Source organism: Mytilus californianus, unplaced genomic scaffold, assembly GCF_021869535.1.
Source record: "Mytilus californianus isolate M0D057914Y unplaced genomic scaffold, xbMytCali1.0.p SCAF_1, whole genome shotgun sequence".
Classification (NCBI taxonomy): domain Eukaryota; kingdom Metazoa; phylum Mollusca; class Bivalvia; order Mytilida; family Mytilidae; genus Mytilus; species Mytilus californianus.
Window position 1 is genome coordinate 67,574,644 of NW_026262581.1, and position 20,233 is coordinate 67,594,876.

The 20,233-nt window shown below is 33.9% G+C and overlaps 1 protein-coding gene across 1 annotated transcript; it reads left to right on the forward strand.

Moving 5' to 3' along the window:
* Positions 1-278: 278 nt before the first annotated feature.
* On the forward strand, positions 279-13,054 carry LOC127707068 (glutathione S-transferase Mu 2-like). The gene is made up of 7 exons (XM_052211781.1): positions 279-561; positions 2,052-2,127; positions 2,700-2,764; positions 6,298-6,379; positions 8,959-9,059; positions 9,917-10,012; positions 12,006-13,054. Exons 1-7 carry the CDS (start codon positions 529-531, stop codon positions 12,204-12,206), a joined length of 654 nt encoding a protein of 217 aa, XP_052067741.1. The 5' UTR covers positions 279-528; the 3' UTR covers positions 12,207-13,054.
* The last annotated feature ends 7,179 nt before the right edge of the window (positions 13,055-20,233 follow it).

Consider the following 20,233-nt stretch of genomic DNA (forward strand, 5'->3'; position numbering starts at 1 on the left):
TGCTCCAACTTAGAGAAGGCTATTTCACCGAAGAAGAAACCGAGCGCCATCTGACGTCATAATGATCGTTAGCATAATACAACAATGACAATTTACAAATCGACAAGTTACAAAACATCAATATACAAATTGACAATTTACAAATCTACATTTAACGAATCGACAAGTTACAAAACATCAATATACAAATTGACAATTTACAAATCGACATTTTACGAATCGCCAACTTTACAAAACATCAATATACAAATTGACAATTTACAAATTGACAATTTACGAATCGACAAGTTACAAAACATCAATATACAAATTGACAAATCACACAGTTACAAGTTACAAATTGACAAGTTACGAAGTAAGAATTTTGACCCCGTTGGCTTTCCATAGATAGCGGGTTGCTCTTCTTGCTAAACCGTCAGGTAAACAAAAAATATGCATGGACTATTTTTACAAACGTTTTGCGTACAATCACCGGTTTCTTACTTATCGGCTTGTTTACATTGCACATCTCTAATTTAAAACGATAACATGCCTGCTCTTGGATACTGGAAAACAAGAGTGGTAAGATTAATGATAATTTTGTTTCATTTCATTAATTTTCATTAACTTGAGGCACGTTGAAACACCCATTGTGAATTGACAAATCGTATGCCAAAAAAATAGTCCTGTGAGATTCAATCGTATGTCAGTCTAAACATTTACCTCATTCAAAATCTAAAAAGGAAAAACTAATCATAACCTATCGGGCATAGTATATCAGAACCAATAATTAAATTTCGTCTTTTCTTTAATGATAACGGGGACTCATATTTTTTACAATAATATTCGTCAGTAAGATTAATAAAGACTATATATATATATGGCTTAGACAACCATAATTATTAAAACAAAATGTTACAGTGTATATAGCTAGTGTGATAATATAATCAGTAAACTAAAATGACAGTGAGAATCTATATTGGAGTATACATTGCTATTGAAACTCCCTATTTAGCTATCTTAAAATTTAGATATTGTTAATATTATTAAAGGGGCATTGGCAACGAGAAATTAAGCAATAAAATATGATTTTTTTGTTCAGTCATTAATTAAAGTAAAATAGTTAAATAATAATTCGCTTTTAGCAGCCAGTTTGGTTCAATTTGGCAAAAATAAGCTAAGAAACATCGCTGATGAATTATTCACTTGCACTGATTAATTCGACCTCATTAAATCCGTATTCATGTGACCTTTAATTTAACACACTAAGCTAGAGACTGGTAACGCATGAATTAGGCGTGCTCAGCTATTAAAGGGAAAATGATGTCCCCATTGAAAGTGAAACAAGAGTGAACCATTTGGTTGACTGCTTTGACCCACAAAACTCATTCTTATACAGGTAAAAACGATGATTAACATATTTTATTAACATATATGAAATCAAACAGACCTAGAAAAATCAAATTGCACGTGTTCGCTATATCTATTTGCAGGTGAATAATTCGACCTCATTGAATCCGTATTCGTGTGACCTTCAATTTAATATATTAACTAGAAATTGGTTACGCATGTATAAGTTGTGTTCATCCATTAAAAGGAAAAGAATGTCAACATTGAGAGTGAAACAAAGATTAACCATTTCGTTGACTTATTTGATCCACACAAAATTATTCTTATACAGGTAAAAACGATGAGTAACTTATTTTTTTAACCTATAACATGAAATCAAACAGACCTACTAAGAAAAGTCAAATCGCACGAGGTCGATATCTATTAATATTTTTGTTTATGTTCATATCGAATTTGTGACCGTTGGCAGTCTTCGGAGGTCATATCGATGGTTAATTAGAAGGTGTCCAGGCTAAAATAAACACGAAATGTTTATATATATTATCGAGTCCATGCATTGTTAATTGTTTATTTCAGACGTATTGTAATTTGGATATACGTTTTAGTATGTTATAAATGAAATATGAGAATTTGAGTCAAATCGATGAACATGAATTTGACAGCTAATGCCCCTTTAAATATCAAGGAATTTCATTTGACCGGTACTTATGAATACATTTCAGCTTGCACAACCAATCAGACTATTACTGAATTATGTTGGAGAAGAGTTTGAAGATGTGCATTACTTGATGGGAGAAGGTAATATGTACCTCTTTTTTCACACGTCTTTCAAAGAAACAAATATGACATTGATAATGTAAAATAAATGCATCAAAGAATACAGGCTTAAAATTTAATATGCGAGACGGGCGTTTTGTCTGCTTAAGACTCAGCTGTGTCGCTCATATCAATTCAGTTGAAAAAACCAACTAAAAAGTTTAGGAGCATTGAAAGCGAAACATTCCATGGAAATTTAAGCTTAATTTGGCCAAGGCCATCCTTGCATGGGGGTAGAATCGTTTTGAAAGATTTTAACGTTTCAATCACATCAACGAGAGATGACTACGGACATGTTCCAATTGTCGTTACCACAATCCCGTCCTCTTTTCTCCGAATGTGGCCCACCGAATAAGACCTACTAAGAGAATTTTTCTTACATGGTCAACACTTATTCTTGAGAATCGAACTGCTAATGCATAAAGAATCAAAGAAAAAATAATTATCTGCGGGAGATTTTACGTACAATAGTAAATTTTATAAAATTAACTAAAACAGATCGCTCTGAATTTTATGTTATCCGTCATTTTCTATTTGTTTACGTAATATTATAGGTCCTGATTTCAGCAAAGAAGCCTGGTTATCTGTGAAACAAACACTGGGTCTCCCTTTTCCTGACGTGAGTATTTCTGTAGATTAAAATTGCCCTTTGTCTCCGTTTTTCTGATAAACTCCGTTTTGAGAGGAAGGGATATATGGAGAATGTATAGAAGGCAACAATCTTCTGAAGTGTTTTGAAATAACCACGGTAAATTCAGAAATTATTGCGTACATTAATCATAAATACAGGTATATGTATCAGATATCAGAACGCGAGTTCTTATTTTTGCTATACTCACTCAGTAGCATTATTTGAATAAATAAAAAAAAACTCGCAAGAATTTCTGAATTTACATTATTTGCTTTTTATTTCATTTTTACCGGGGAGAAAAGATTATGACTTCATTTTATCAAGAAAGGTATTATTGAAACAAACATCAGGTCTTTCCGTTTAGTATATACATATGTTTTATTGTTTATCGATCGTTTTACCTCCTTTCTTTTACAATAGTTTGTATGTCTGTAACAGTTTTTTTTTATCTTTATCATCTTTATTTCCCCATTGTTGATTGGTACATTAACATTTTAAAGGATATTAGAATTGTTAAAAGGGGTTAAAATATATCTAACAAAAAATAACTATTGAAAACACTACTAACCTACTATTGAAAAGTCACGAACCTCTTTACCTTAATGTGTTTTTGGCATTTGGTGTTTATGACAAATTTTTATAGTTAGTTAAAGTCAATCTCTACTCATCTTAACATGGTGCTATCTAGTGCTTGGTATATTGTATTATGTTGTTGTTCGGTTTTTGTCTCAATGGCGTTTCTACAGCAACGGCATCGCATTTTATCAATAGTAGATTGACATACATGTATACAAATGTGTTTAAATAAATATTATAAATCGAAAGGTCAATAACATATCATACTTACAGAACAAAAAAAGAAATCAACATTGAATACAGGTTGGATAACCAAAGTTTCTTAGTCATCAGTCACAGCAAGCTGTCGTTCAACTGTGAAGAATTATATATTAAGATCATGTATTTTGTGACTTTGAAGGCTTGAGGATTTAACAGTCTTTACCGCCCTGCCAAAAATAATAAATAATGATAATTCTAATACCACATAAAACAACAAGAAATGAATGTAACAGGATGCTGTTACGAAGTCTCCCAAACGAAGCTCCCATAATTCGTAATTCCCAGGGTCGCCTGACATTGGGCAACTTCCAGTGAAAATTGGTTTGGTCCAGTAAAGTTATATGCATTAGTGATGCCTGGGGACTAACTTGTATATCATTCAAATCATCTTGGCATGACAAACCAGATTATATATGGTTTAAAGGTGGGGATCTCGACCATTTACAAGATACTAGAACATTGGGGGTGGGGAGGAACCCCTGGGGACTGGCCCTATACGTCATTCAAATGTTCATTACATGACGAACAGGAATATATATGGTTTAGGGGTGGGGATCTCAACCATTTACAAGATATTAGAACATTGGGGGGTGGGGGGGGGGGACCCCTGGGGACTGACCGTATACGTCATTCAAATGTTCGAGACATGACAAATAGGAATATATATGGTTTAGAGGTGGGGATCTCAACCATTTACAAGATATTAGAACTTTCTCAAATGGCAGGGGGTGGGGGTGACCCCTGGGGACTAACCCTGTATTTCATTTGATGTGCTTTATCATGACAAACCAGAATATATATGGTTTAGGGATGGGGATCTCGACCATTTACAAGATATTAGAACTTTCTCAAATGGCAGGGGGTCGGGATGACCCCTGGGGACTAACCCTGTATATCATTCAAACCATCTTAGCATGACAAACCAGAATATATATGGTTTAGGGGTGGGGATCTTGACCACTTACAAGATATTAGAACTTTCTTAAATGGCAGGGGGTGGGGGTGACCCCTGGGGACTAACCCTGTATTTCATATGATGTGCTTTATCATGACAAACCAGAATATATATGGTTTAGGGGTGGGGATCTCGACCATTTACAAGATATTAGAACTTTCTCAAATGGCAGGGGGTCGGGATGACCCCTGGGGACTAACCCTGTATTTCATATGATGTGCTTTATCATGACAAACCAGAATATATATGGTTTAGGGGTGGGGATCTCAACCATTTACAAGATATTAGAACTTTCTCAAATGGCAGGGGGTCGGGATGACCCCTGGGGACTAACCCTGTATATCATTCAAACCATCTTAGCATGACAAACCAGAATATATATGGTTTAGGGGTGGGGATCTTGACCACTTACAAGATATTAGAACTTTCTTAAATGGCAGGGGGTGGGGGTGACCCCTGGGGACTTACCCTGTATTTCATATGATGTGCTTTATCATGACAAACCAGAATATATATGGTTTAGGGGTGGGGATCTCGACCATTTACAAGATATTAGAACTTTCTTAAATGGCAGGGGGTCGGGATGACCCCTGGGGACTAACCCTGTATTTCATATGATGTGCTTTATCATGACAAACCAGAATATATATGGTTTAGGGGTGGGGATCTCGACCATTTACAAGATATTAGAACTTTCTCAAATGGCAGGGGGTCGGGATGACCTCTGGGGACTAACCCTGTATATCATTCAAACCATCTTAGCATGAGAAACCAGAATATATATGGTTTAGGGGTGGGGATCTTGACCACTTAGAAGATATTAGAACTTTCTTAAATGGCAGGGGGTGGGGGTGACCCCTGGGGACTAACCCTGTATTTCGTTTGATGTGTTTTGTCATGACAAACCAGAATATATATGGTTTAGGGGTGGGGATCTCGACCATTTACAAGATATTAGAACTTTCTCAAATGGCAGGGGGTCGGGGTGACCCCTGGGGACTAACCCTGTATATCATTCAAACCATCTTAGCATAACAAACCAAAATAAATATGGTTTAGGGGTGGGGATCTTGACCACTTACAAGGTATTGGAACTTTCTTAAATGGCAGGGGGTGGGGGTGACCCCTGGGGACTAACCCTGTATTTCATTTAATGGGCTTTATCATTTAGAACATTTTCAATTAAAAAGATTGTGTCTATCACAAACGGTTTTCAATTTATAATCATTTGAAAATTTAAAAAAATAAAATCCCATAGGGTTCTATAGTAAAACCCTCTTTTCTTTTGCCCCTCAAAGTACCCCTTTATAAACCCCATTGCACAAACAAAACCCTGATTGCACCACTAGACATGTTAGTCTAACATATTGTGAAACCCTAAGTTAATCTGACAAGGGGTTTTGGAGAACGGGTGCGGACAAGTTCAAATTTAAAAGCGGCGGAAGAAGAAGAAGAAGAAGAAGAAGAAGAAGAAGAATAATAATAATAATAAGAACTGAGCAAAAACAATAAGTCTTCCCAAACTTCGTTTGGGAGACTTAAAAATCGTGATGACATTGACTATCGTCTTGTGTGTGTGATTACAGGGCATACATTTTTTTCTTTATTTGAAGTTATTACAAACGATCAGCTATACACTTTTAAAAATGAATGTTATTCACACTGAATTTATAGAATAGAGATTGTTTCCCCTTTTTCGAAATTTAGAATGTTGACTATGTATTTCCAGCTACCGTATTATATAGATGGTGAAGTAAAACTGACACAGAGCAATGCCATCCTCAGATATATAGCTAGAAAGTATGATTTGTGTAAGTAAATATGGTGTTATAGCAACTACAGGTGAAGAAGCTATTAGTACAAAAGGTGTATATATTACTGTTTATTGTTGCATGACTATTTGCAAAGAAAAATGAAAAAGGTATATGTGTTATTCTTTGATATATGATTTACTTCTTAGTATTATCACTTGTATAATACATTCTTCTTTCAAAATTAAAGTTTCAGATTTGTTTTAAATTCAACATATCATAAATTGTGTATTTATAATCATTTAACCTATAGCTGTGCAATGGAACCTATGGGAATGCAACCCGAGTATAAATCTCAATAACCGAAAATTATACCATAGATATCTATGGTATAATTTTCACAATTATACCATGTTTTTGTTGTATAGGGTCTTCGAGAAAAAGAAAGATAGCAAGACCTGGCTGTCTGAATTTTTTGACATTTGAACAACAGAGTCAGTGCGGGGCCACTAAGCTAAACTGCCCGCTTTGCACCAGCCGATATAAATGAATGCCTAGGGTGGGAATCGAACCCACGTACACCAACTCTGTTGTCCTATATTTTTAAATGAAAAAAAAAATCGCTCCTAGAACAAATAAACAAACAAATAAAGTTAAAAAAAATATATAAATGTGTATATATTATACTGGAAAATATAAGTTGATTTTCGGTTATTGAGATTTATACTTGGAATGTATTCCATAGGCTTCACTTTACAGCTACATGTATAGATTTGAATTTGCCGAGACGGCTTTTTGGGGGAGGGCAGGGAGCAAGCCCCTTTTAAGGAGGTTCATATTTGGTAAATGCATAGACTTTTTCATTGTATTACTCCAAATATTGGCTTGCTAGATCCCCCTTTCAGAATCCTGGACCCGCACCCGATGTGTTATACATTGCTGACATCTAGACTTTAACGAGGTTGCTCAAGTAATAACAATAATGTTGAAATGTTAAAACTAGATGGCGTCTGGTTTTTCTAAATGAAGCTTACTTTTTTATGTAAATTAATGCTAGTAAACAAGTGATTTTAATTATGAACATTTTGAAATCCGTTTTAATTTATGTACGACTTGGGCTTCAGGTACAAATTAAAATGTAGAATGATTCATCCAAACTCTCAAAAAGATTCTTGTGAAATTACTTTCCTCAGAATTACATATGAATATTAAAAAATTAAAACATTCAAACATTTTGATAAAATAAAAAAAACTAACCCTTTGCAGTTCAACTTTTAATCTGTGGTCTCTTGCGTCCATATCCAGAACATCTAATTCCTTTTACATTTGTTCGTCTGTAACGTTATCCGTCACTAATGTAAATGTGCATCCATCTCTGTTGAAACATCTCGTCTTACTGATTTTCCCGCTGTTTCAGAAGCCCGTGCTTATTTTAGAAAGTAGGCGGAGCTTTATGTGTAAGGCCCGAAAAGGGTTATTTAACTGATTCTTATCAAAACTATTTTTAAAGTAAACAAACAAAAATATATGAAATATACAATTTTAAACAGCAAAAGATGCGATAGGTTAAAACAGATATTCCATATTTTTTGGATAGTTTTGGGTTGTTTCGTAAACTATACCATAGTTTTTTGTTGAAACCCCTCGGCAACCTCACTCGACTTCGTCTCGTGAGGTTATTGCCAGGGGTTTCAACAAAAGCTATGGTATAATTTACGAAACACCGCAAAACTATCCAAAAGATATGAAATATCTATAACTTAAAAGATGAAGGATGTCAAAGTATATAATTTCATCGATTTCAATTATCAAAGAGGATTATACCGAACTTACCTGTCTTATATTTCCTGTCCTGTCACTTATGGTATTAAAAAGGAGGTAACATTTGAAGTTTCGATGTTCAAATATTGTTCATCCATTTGGAATAAACAGAACCAATATGACTAAACAAAACGAAGAATTCTCATTAGTTGAACATGGTAGCCAAGCGTCTCTTGCTTTACATGCCTTGCGAATCCATGACACAATCGATAAATCCACAGATCAGACAACCTTTCTGATACCTTTAGATCTAAGACCGCGAAAACTTCAAGGAACCTTTGTTTTCAATGTTCCTCAATATCGAAACCATTGGTGATTTTAATGCATGTGTCTTCTGACGTATTAAACTAAAATCCATGGTTATATGATGAATCTTATAGAGCTCATTCTTGATAGATATGGTAAGTAATGATCAGATGGAAAAGTTAAAACTGTATAAATGAAAATATAAATACAATGAACATTAAAAATTCGGAGATTATGAACATATGGAGAGTTGCTAATTAGACAACTATCCATAAGCCAAAGGTGAAAGATGAAAACAATTATAAAACACAAAAACAAAAAAAGTCATCGTAGAAATAGGAATATTTTCTTTTTCTTACTGTCAGTGTATAAACAAAGGTATAAAAAAAAATATCGAACTCCAAGGTAAATTTAAACAGTGGTGGAGGGGACCCATAACAAACCTGACAAAACCAAACCTTAGACTATATCAACCAATGGAACAAATGGAAAACAACTGTCATATGTTTGGTTCATGAAACATTTTGAATTGTGAATCTAGCGTCAAGCAACTTTTTGATGTAATTTTGTAGTAGGAAGAACAACACAAGAGGTAATAGACTGTGATGTTATGTTCGAAAATGCTGTAGACTTTAGAAACGCTACCACAGCAGTTACATATAACCCTAACTATGTGAGTACTATGGGTATACTTTAGTAAAATTAACAGTTTATAAGTAATGTTGTTGGAATATCAATCAGTAAAATGAACAGTTTATGCTGAAAAAAACGTCGTTATGAAATGTTTGAAACGTAGTGACAGTCAAACATGTATACAAGCATTTTAAAATATTACCATATATTTTTTCTGGATGACAGAACATCCAGTTAGGATGATTTTCCCCATTGTGAATTCATAACTGTTAAGTGAACTATTTTAGTATAGTTTCCGTTTTTACCAAGCAAACTAAATTTAAAATTCTGAACTAGATGCAACCTCATGTGGACCCAACATGAACGACATGATGTTTGATGGACAACTGTTTTGTCCAGTTAGATAAATTTTTCCAAAAACAAAAACACACCTACTTTCTGACAGGTTGACAGGTTCATGTATTCATGTGAAGGAGATCTTACAAAACCTTATAAATAAACAGAAAATAAATCTTACAAATCCTTTAATTTCACTCAAAAATATATATTGATGATTTTCTTCACCCTTCTCAGTACTTTTTGCATCCCATATCTCCCTGTGAACTTAAATTCATGGATTGTACAGGAACAATATCGTCTGATGCATTTTTTCTCTAATTGATGCTGATTGACAACTGAAAAAGTAGGATCTATGACAATCATTATACTTTCAGTTAGTTCTTGTCAATTTCCCACTCCTTAGTAATAGCATGACATCTACCCCAGCAAACTGGTTTCATTTCTCAGGTGATGCAAATAGATCTGGAATGCAATGTACAAGCATGAAAAACCTTTCATGCTACCTAATGTTTGTTCGTGCACATTGTTCTTTTTCTATTTAAAATACTTTGTTCACAGGAAAAACTGAAAGACAAATATTTGGAAAATTTACAGCCAAAGTTGGAGAGTTTTGAGAATTTTCTCGGTGATAAATCTTGGTTTGCAGGGAACAGTGTAAGATATTTAATAGGAGTGATTTTTTTTTCAAGCTGATACTAGTGATAGAAATATTGTAATGAAATTGAATGCTGTCAAATAAGAACGATCAGAATGGGGAATGAGAGTAAGTAAATGCATCGAGGAAGTGATCAGGGATTGAAAGAAGTGTTCAAAAAATGAATAACAGCATTTGAAATCCGAAACGACAGGAAAGAATAAGAGAGCAAGGATGAGTGTGTGTGTATTCAATAAAACCATTATTTACAAGAAAGAGACAAATAAAATATAACGAAAATTACATCTAAAATTGCATATAACTCAAACTAAAAACTAAAGCGTGTACTGCTTGCACTTGAAAATTATAATCATACGATTGGACTTTGTTCTCATATGTGAAATTGTGACTATGAAATAAATAAAAAAAAGCGCTAATAGATGTAAATGCGTTTGAACCTCTGACGTCCACATGAACAGTTCAACAACTTGTTTGTCACTGTGGAACATATTTAAAGCGAATTCGAAGTGTGGTGAAGCAATGATTCATCTCTTTAATAGCATCTGTCTTTTTCTTGTCTGGTAAATGTTTGACTGGAGATGTCGTAATTTTTTTTGGTTACAAGTGTAAAAGTTATAATAAGTACATATATGTAAATGTTCAGAGGTATTTCACGTGTTTCACAAAAGACGGGAGATGGAATTTCATAGAACGAAACATATGCATTCGAGAAGAAAATACCCGTAAAAAAAATAGTGTTGCAAATATTGAAAAAGTAGTTTGATACGTTTTATTCCACTGTTTATACATATTGATAGTTTAATCAATATTTGATTGGTTGAGACTATCCCACGTGTCATTGAACAAATCTTCATATTTCCTTCTGAGGATCATATTCCCGGCCTCTGAAATATCGGGATTACATCGTGCGACGTTGCGCGCGGTTAATGTACATAACGTTTTGAACTTCTTATTCTTCTTAAAATAGTGATAGCAAAAATCATTATCATGTTCAAATTTATTTCAGACGATAAAACAAAAAGACTAATATTGAACGTTTGATCCGTACTGTTTATCAATGTGTATGTCATGTTTAGTTTAACTTATAAAAACAAGCGGATAAGAAAAAAAAATGTATGCAAAATAATAATTAATGTATTGATAGTAAACAAAGCACAGGCAGTGAAATAAAACATTCATTTCCCTTTGCCTCGGGAGATATGGCAGAGCCCTCGTGAAATATGAATATTCTTGGGTGAACAAATCTTCATATCTCTATCAGGCATGGGAAATAAATGTATAATATTTCAGTGAAACATATCAAAATTATTTATTTTGTAAAAATATTTCTCTATTTGAACTGTACACGTATACCTAACAACAAAATTATTTTCATTTACCTGTGTTTAAAGTAGTTGCAAATGGCTGATATTTTTGTTCAAGCATATTGTTTTTCTTTAATTGTTTAACATTTCATAGCGGTATAACATGTTACTTTAATCATTCTTCCCTTAGTTTATTTATTTTGTATCATTTACATTGTATCATAGATCAAATTTATTTGGTCAGTGTATGTTCACAGGTGTTAATATGTCTTTTTATTGAGTTAAGCCATTTCAATTGACATTTTATAGTGTGTCTTTCTATGTTGTGATGTTACACTATTGTTTCAGATAAGGGTAAAGGTTTGGTACCATTAAAAAATTGTTTGCACCTGTCCTAAGTCAGGAATCTGATGTTCAGTAGTTGTCGTGTGTTGATGTGGTTCATAAGTGTTTCTCGTTTCTCGTTTTTTATATAGATTAGACCGTTGGTTTTCACGTTTGAATGGTTTTACACTAGTAATTTTTGGGGCCCTTTATAGCTTGCTGTTCGATGTGAGCCAATGCTCCGTGTTGAAGACCGTACTTTGACCTATAATGGTTTACTTTTAAAAAAATTTACTTGGATGGAGAGTTGTCTCATTGGCACTCAAACCACATCTTCTTATATCTATTTTATATTTATTTTCAGATTACAGTTTGTGATTTCCCTATATATGAACTACTTGATGTACATGAAGTCATGTTTCCTAGAATTTTGGACAAATTTCCTAATTTAACAGCATTTACTGCCAGATTTGAAGCTTTGCCAAACATTAAGCAATACATGAGTTCTGATAAATTTCTAGCACGTCCTATCAACAACAAATGGGCTGGATTTATAGGAAACTGAATTGTTTAATCTGTACCGTGTGTTTTACACTAAAAGTGCTATAACTCTGCTTGTGAAATACAGACATATTGTAATTATCAATGTTTTATTAGCAAATGAATTGCATTAATCAAATAGTAATGTTGATATACTAGAGTCCTTCGTATCACATTGATGTCATAGACAAGGTTGGTTCATTTAACCCAGAAAATGCTTCAGACTCTTTTATAACCCGAATTTTAGAAGAATGTTATTTATAATTTTGCTTACAGTCACTGATGATAACGTTCGTAGCAGTTCTGTATTAACACCCTTTGAATGAATTTTAACAAAGATTTCTTTAAAGATTTACTATCAACACAAAACTCATAAATGGGAAAAAATATATAAGATTTTCCTTAATTGGGAATCGTGCACATTCGCATACGGCGATTTAGAGTAGTTGTATGATTTTTCAACATTTGAAACTAATTTTTTTTTAGCTGGCATCTGACAACCCTCATCGGTCCTTTGATTTCTAATAATTATAAAAAAAAATTTTGCAGGTACATATAAAAAAAGCATCTTAACTCTAATTTCCTTTGTTTTCTGTATGAATACAATGTTAATCAATAGTCAAAATGATTTTGTAATGAATCTTGAATATATAGATGGCGTCTCCTTTTATGTTGCAAATGGTATCTAATCATTTCATAACGCGGTTCCCCATGATTGTTCCAGTGGTCATTGCATGATCGTTCAAATTATTATTGCATGATCGTTCAAATTATTATTGCATGAGCGTTCAAATTATTATTGCATGATCGTACCCGTTGCCATTCCAAGATCGTTCCAGTGGCCATTACATGATCGTTCAAATTATTATTGCATGATCGTTCCCGTTGTCATTCCAAGATGGTTCAAGTGGTCATTGCATGATCGTTCAAAATATCATTGCATGATCGTTCAAATTATTATTGCATGATCGTTCCTGTTGTGATTGCATGATCGTTCCAGCAGTTATTGCATTATCGTTTCAGTGGTCATTGCATGATCGTTTTAATTATTATTGCATGATCGTTCCCGTTGCCATTCCATAATTGTTCCAGCGGTCATTCCATGATCGTTCCAATGGTTATTGCATTATCGTTCCCGTTGTCATTTAAAATCGTTCCAGCGGTTATTCCATGATCGTTCCAGTGGTTATTCCTTGATCATCCCAGCGGTCATTGCATGATAGTTCGGCCAATGGCTATTGCATCATCGTTCCCGTTGTCGTTATGTTATCTATCTCCGAGTATCATCTTCATTTGAATAATAGTATACACGGTGTAAACGGCAATTGGGCACTGAGCATTTTTGCAAAACAAAGAAGTTAAGTGTAGTCTTCATTTTTATAACAATGGAAAAGTCAGTACGCCATTATCCATCTGGCAAATTGTAAAGCAGAATATGTCTTCGAAAAATTACAACGGTACAAGCCAGGAATTTAAACTGAGCTTACTGTATTATTTGTATTACCAAATTACCACTATAAGCTAATTGTACCAGGTTCAGAACTCGGCTGGTACAGAGGTAATTTTGAAAGACAAACTAAAATTGAGAATGGAAATGGGGATGTGTCAAAGAGACAACAACCCGACCAAAGAGTAAAAATCACAGCCGAAGGCCACCAATGGGTCTTCAACACAGCGAGTAAATCCTACCCACGGAGGCGGACTTCAGCTGGCCCCTAAACAAAAATGTGTACTAGTTCAGTGAAAATGGACGTCATACTAAACTCCTTAACATATATATGAACTAAAATTAAAAACATACAAGACTAACAAAGGCTAGAGGCTCCTGACTTGGGACAGGCACAAAAATGCGGCGGGGTTAAACATGTTTAGTGAGATCTCAACCCTCCCCCTATACCTCTAGCCAATGTAGATTAAACAAACACACAGCAATACGTACAGTATAACTCAGTTTGATTAAGGGCATACGTTACAGTAGCAGGGGCAGATAATAACGCTTTCAAAACTTTTCGTGTTGTTTTCACGACGTTGTTAATCAGAACGTTGTAATTTCGCGATGTTTCTAATAAGAACGATTACATTTCGCGACGTCGCTTTAGATGTAGTCACATTTGCGGAAATCCACTGACGTCATAATCCCGATTGGGCGAATTTGAAAAAAAGTACCTGCAATGAAAATCGGCTAAATCACGAGAATTGTTATATTTATTCATTAATAAGGAAGTCAACATCTAACTTCGAATGGGAAAAAAATCAAATCCACATTCTTAAAATTGTATGTCTGTTATTTCATATAGGAAATGAATAAGAGATATGAAAAACAAAGGACGTCGATGAGAGAGAAACCCAACTACACAAAAAAAAACATAAGTAATTTATATAGTAACTTCACCATTTGGCTAACTCTAAATTGTAATGAGAATTGTACGGATCAATTTAACAGAGGCTATCAACAAAATGACAAAAAAAAAACGTAATAAATAATGACAGCGCATCTTACTGTTTCTGACTTTGAAAAGGTACATTAAAGAGTTTAACGGCATTTTTAGAATTTAACCCGTGGAATATATAAGTGTATGAAGAAGAATTGTCAGTTAAAATGACTCAGTTATAAGCCCCGTATTATAGACCAAAAATAAAAACGCACCCGTTGATGTGCTAATTAAGCATATCCTCTATGTACATATTGAGAGAGAAAAATCGGCACACAGGAATTAGGTATTTGACAGACCAGAGTTGCAACTCATTAATGTTAAGTTACTGACCAAATACGAAGTCTTTTTGTAAAGTAGTTTCTCAGATAAGAAACAAAATATTTGTTGGACCGGACAAACAATGTGGTTGCACTCACTCCTAGATTGAAGGTATAATACAGACAAGTAATTCAATGATTATATGTACCGTAATAAAAAAATCCTGAAGACAAGCTTAGGTAACTAATCTATTGATACAGAATAATTAAATTTCATGCTCTTATATCGACTGCTGTATGAAATGTTATACTACACTGTAATGGACAAAGCTGACCCGATTTAATGTGGGTATGATTTTGTGTTCATATGTAATGCCTATAGAGTAGATCGTTAGTTTTCTTGTTTGAATTATTTCACATTTTCATGTCGCGGATTTTTAAAGCTGACTATACGGTGTGGCTTTTTCTTTTTCTTTTTTTTTTTTGGTGTTGAAGGCCGTAGGGTGACCTTTAGTAGCGTTTATCTTCGTCATTTGAACTATGGTTGATAGTAGTCTCTTTTGCAATCATACCAAATGTCCTTATTTTTATATCATCCCCCTTACTTTATAATTGTTGCACATTTTGTCATGTCGGGGCCTTTTGAATAATTAAAACTATGTTCAAGCTGTGTTGTCTAGATGAATTGTATGACTAATGTCGGACAGAGATGCAAATTAATTTTTTTATTATATATATCTGTTTTGTTTCCAAACATTTCTTTTCTAATAAAAGTAATTTACTAGAATACTTTTTCTATCCAAGTTTGAATTCGTAACAATTCATAAAGGTTTGGCAAATATGATGCTATTTTATGAGGAGCCAGCTTTATTAACTTTCATGATTAATATCATTGGTTTAAAAACTACATCATCTACACGAGACAGCAGTTTCTACGTTATGCTTTTATCGGTATTCCCCAGACATGCGTGAGTTCCATATCAACGGGAGTACTATAATCAGGTTTCAGGGGTTTCCTCCCGTCTTCCGGTTGAAGAGAAAATAAATACCGTGTTTAAAATATTTCATGAATCAGAACATTTTTCGACGCTTACTACGATTTTTACAATATTTATTAAAGACGTAAAAGCCCGAGTGTATCGAAAGTATCCCGGTATCTCATCTCGGCCCACAACAAACTCGGACTATAATAAACTCGGCCTATTACATAATCGGCATCAAAAATCGGACTATAACAAAATTCGTAATTATACTACTTGCTATTAAGTCTCCCAAACAAAGTTTGGTGACTTATTGTTTTGCTCAGTCCTTATTATTTTTCTTCTTGAGGTCTATTTAGGGGTATTTTTAGGGGACAAAGTTGGGAGGGATTTACTGTAAAACCCTATGGGATTTATTTTTTTTAAATTTTCAAATGACTATAACTTGAAAACAGTAAGTGATAGACACTCGCAGTTTTTAGTAATGATCATAGGATCATACAACAAATCAAATGAAATATAGCGAGAGTCCCTCTGGATCAGCCCCACCCCTCCTGTTTGAGAACTTGTAAACGGTTTAGATCCCCATCCCTAAACCACATATATTCTTGCAAGGGACAATAAAACAAGTAAAAATGTAATATAGGGGGAGTCTCTTGGTGTCACCCCCACCCCATCCTGTTTTGAGAACTTGTAAACGGTCAAGATCCCCACCCCGAAACCATATATATTCTTGTACGGGACAATAAAACAAATCAAATGAAATCAAATGAAATATAGAGGAAGTCCACAGGGGTCATCCCAGCCCCTTATTTTTGAAAAATTGTAAACGATTGAGATCCCCACCCCTAAACCATATATATTCTTGTATGGGGTATGGGACAATAAAACAAATCAAATGAAATAAAAGGCGAATCCCCTGGGGTCACTCCCACCCCTTCCTGGTAATGACTAATTATGGGAGCTTTGTTTGGGAGACTTCGTAACAGCATCATGTTACAATTATTTCTTGTATTCAGTATTTTTTCGGAAAAAAAGTTAAACACACAATCTACACATTTACAACCTATTTGAAATATATATATCTACCGTTGCAAACTTTCCACAGGTGCTATCCAGCACTTTGATTTCTTTTGCAATCGATTAAATTCTGTTTCAAGAATGCTCCGCCAAAATTTTAAGAAAAAATCAACGATAGAATTTTTTCTGCACTTCTGTGTAGACGCAAAAATATTTTCAACTTCTTTATTTCACTTGTATTAAAAGAATTTAGGATATAATTATTTATTTCAACCGTTAACTTGTTACAGCATGCTGATGCCATGGATCAAGGGAACATTTTACAAAAAACCCGGTTAAATTATGACTGTTCGTTCAAAAGTATTGGTACTTTCCTTAAAAGTCCTTATTTATGAAATTTCAGGGTTTTTCCTTCAAATATGCAAATTTTGAACCAAATTATCTCAAAAAGTAAGTCAAGAAGGTATATTTTTCTTTGCATATTTCAAAAGTACACATCGAAATTGACCTTCTACCAAAATTTCAAGAAAAAAAACGAGGGATCTCTACTGTATCGTATGCCCTTAAAAGAAGCTCGAGTCCGATGTCGGAATAGGTAACAAAAGAAACTAAGCAAAATGACAATGATACATAAATTAACAAAGGACTACTAGCAGTTACTGACATGCCATCTCCAGACCTCTATTAAACTGATTGAAAGATTATGTCTTCGTCATATGAAAATCAAACACAATCCATCCCGTTAGGGGTTTAGTATCATACCATCATAAAATATATGAGAAGAACATAACCCGTATCATGCCAACAACTGGTTTTAGAATAAATGCGTTTATTTCCGATGCAAAGACCCTATAAGTGAATCGATATTAATACAAAAATATGCAATCTTTAATGACCTGACAACAGTATCGTAACTATATATCCCTTCTGAATAAGTCTGTTTAAAAATTTGGTTTCCTTTTCAAAAAATGCAAAACTTGTAAAATAAATATATAAGCATAACTTGCATTCATTACTTCATTGTCTAAATAAATTTACAAATCACGAAAGTTGAATTGATCACGTCACATTTTACGTTCAAATCATGTGGTATGCACTGAAACCTTGGTTTTCTCCTTATCAATGGATGTGTCACCGTCGTTCGAGTCAATGGCTGCTTGTAACAAACGCCTAAGCGATTGAAAGATAAGTCAACCAGTTCTTTTGTGCATGTTTTAGTTCTGTTTTGTTCCTTCGGCTTTGGTCTCTGTCATACCCATTACAGTCTGTTTTTTTAAATTATACGCAAATGGTGTCGCGTGATGACATTTTATTGATGTTGCGTTGTCACTTCGGGTTGGTCTAGTTATGATGGTCATTAACAAATCCCGTCTGTCTGTACCGTTGTTGTAAGGACTGTAAGAGGAGAATCTGGCGTGAAATTGTCTAAATAAAATATTTAATTTGCATTTATGCAATTATTACAAATAACAATAGGTAGCCTATGATATAGCACAGAAAATGGCGCTCAAAACTTTTTTGTTGGGGAGAATCCAAGATCTCACTCTTTAGGGGTTTTGAAAGTTTACATCTATGATAATGATTTTGTTGATAAAGGGTCGTAAGGGATGTTCCTTCCTTCTTTCCTCACTTATGTCTTATCATCAAAGGTGACTTGTTACTAGAGTACCTTAAGTTCAGCCCAGGTATCGTCTTGGTACCTGTTTTGACGCGGACCAGAAATGAAAGTACATGTAAGTACAAAACCGATGATAGGTCTAATTCGGTAGGTCACATTCGGGGGGACGGGATAGTAGTTACGACACTATGATTGGAACATATCCGTCGTCACCTGAAAACAGATATTCCATAACGGCCAACCAACTCGCGATGGCGTCCGTAAAATTTACGAATGGATGAATATTCTCTTTAATTTTGCCTTTTTAAACATGCAAAACTTGTAAAATAAATATATAAACATAAATTCCATCATCCATGTCTAGCAACAGCACGTTGACGTATTCCTGTCTGCAACGTTCTTATGGCCTGATTCAGATTTTCGTTGCTCGGTCTCGGCAGTATGGAAATTCAATATTTTTTTTATTAATTTAAGTGAGCTATGGAATGAAAGAAATGTTTCTCGAGGAATTTAAAAAAAAATCCAAATACATTGGTTTCAAATTACGCTTTTCAAGAAATTCGTGCGACGTCAATAATTCGGTATGTTCAATTACTGCAGTTAAGTCAGGTATTGAATTTTTATATACAGAAAGAAGTATGGTAAGCATGAAAACCAATTACATGAAGAATAATCACGGATTGTTAAAAAAAATCAACAAAATGGCGACCATTTGAACACTTAAGGCCGTTTTATAGTTTTTTAAATTGTATTTATAGATGTCAGCGCTCAGATTTTTCTGTTTGGATTACTGGGAGTATAAACAGGCTGATGGAAGTATTATAGTACTCTATATTACTTCCATGGACTGATTAATCTAAGGCTACTAATGTACTTCCCAAATTTTAAATATTACTTTAGGCTGAAAAAAAGCAGTACACTGGAAGTCTTTCAAATTCTGTGTTGTTCTTTTTATTTGTGATATTAAGGTCTAAAACATTTTCAGTGTAATGAAGAAGACATAGGTAATGTGTAATATTCCTTAGTCATACCAGGAACATAAATATTGTTAGATATACTGTTCCCAGGTCATACCACTTCTTACATATCGTATATGCTCGTCTATCACTAAAAAAAAGATTATTTGTTCTATGCATATTGAAAAGACTTTCCGTGTTATAAGTCAAATAAACTTTACTTTAAGCCAATTGCGAAATAGTTTTTGGGAATGAATACTTTTATGTTATCATTATACATGCCTGTGTGTGTGTTTTATTGTTTAAAAGTTACATACTGTACCTTGTTGTGTGGCGATGGTTTGATACGCTTAGCATGTTGTCTAACCCAAATTCAATTTATTTTGAATAAAATATTGTTTAAGCTTAATTCCTTATATATTAGTAAAATTTGTCATGTGTAAATAAACAGAATGGTACAAAAAATAAACATCCTGAATGATGTATGCATATGCACTGGGTAAATCAGTTAAAGCAAATATTGAAATCGATTTCATGAATATGCTTACACAAAGCTTTCCTGGTATGTGGTTTGTCACGTATCCGGGTTTGTCGGGTAAAAGAAAGATAAATTGGGGAAATTCCGATAAAAACCGATCTTTTAAATGTATTGGCATGTTTTCAAATAAATTGTATGGAGCTAAATTTCTTTATAAAAATATTTCTTTAAAATAGGGAATGAAGAAAATGTAAAGTGTGCTTCTATTGAAAATTGGTAAATAATAATTGAATGCTATCATTCAGTCT

Bases quoted from the DNA above. Each gene is read 5' to 3' on its own strand.
- LOC127707068 (XM_052211781.1), top strand. From the start codon at position 529: ATGCCTGCTCTTGGATACTGGAAAACAAGAGTG. The intron at 562-2,051 runs GTAAGATTAATG...AATACATTTCAG, and splicing joins GATACTGGAAAACAAGAGTG to CTTGCACAACCAATCAGACT. The intron at 2,765-6,297 runs GTGAGTATTTCT...ATGTATTTCCAG, and splicing joins TGGGTCTCCCTTTTCCTGAC to CTACCGTATTATATAGATGG.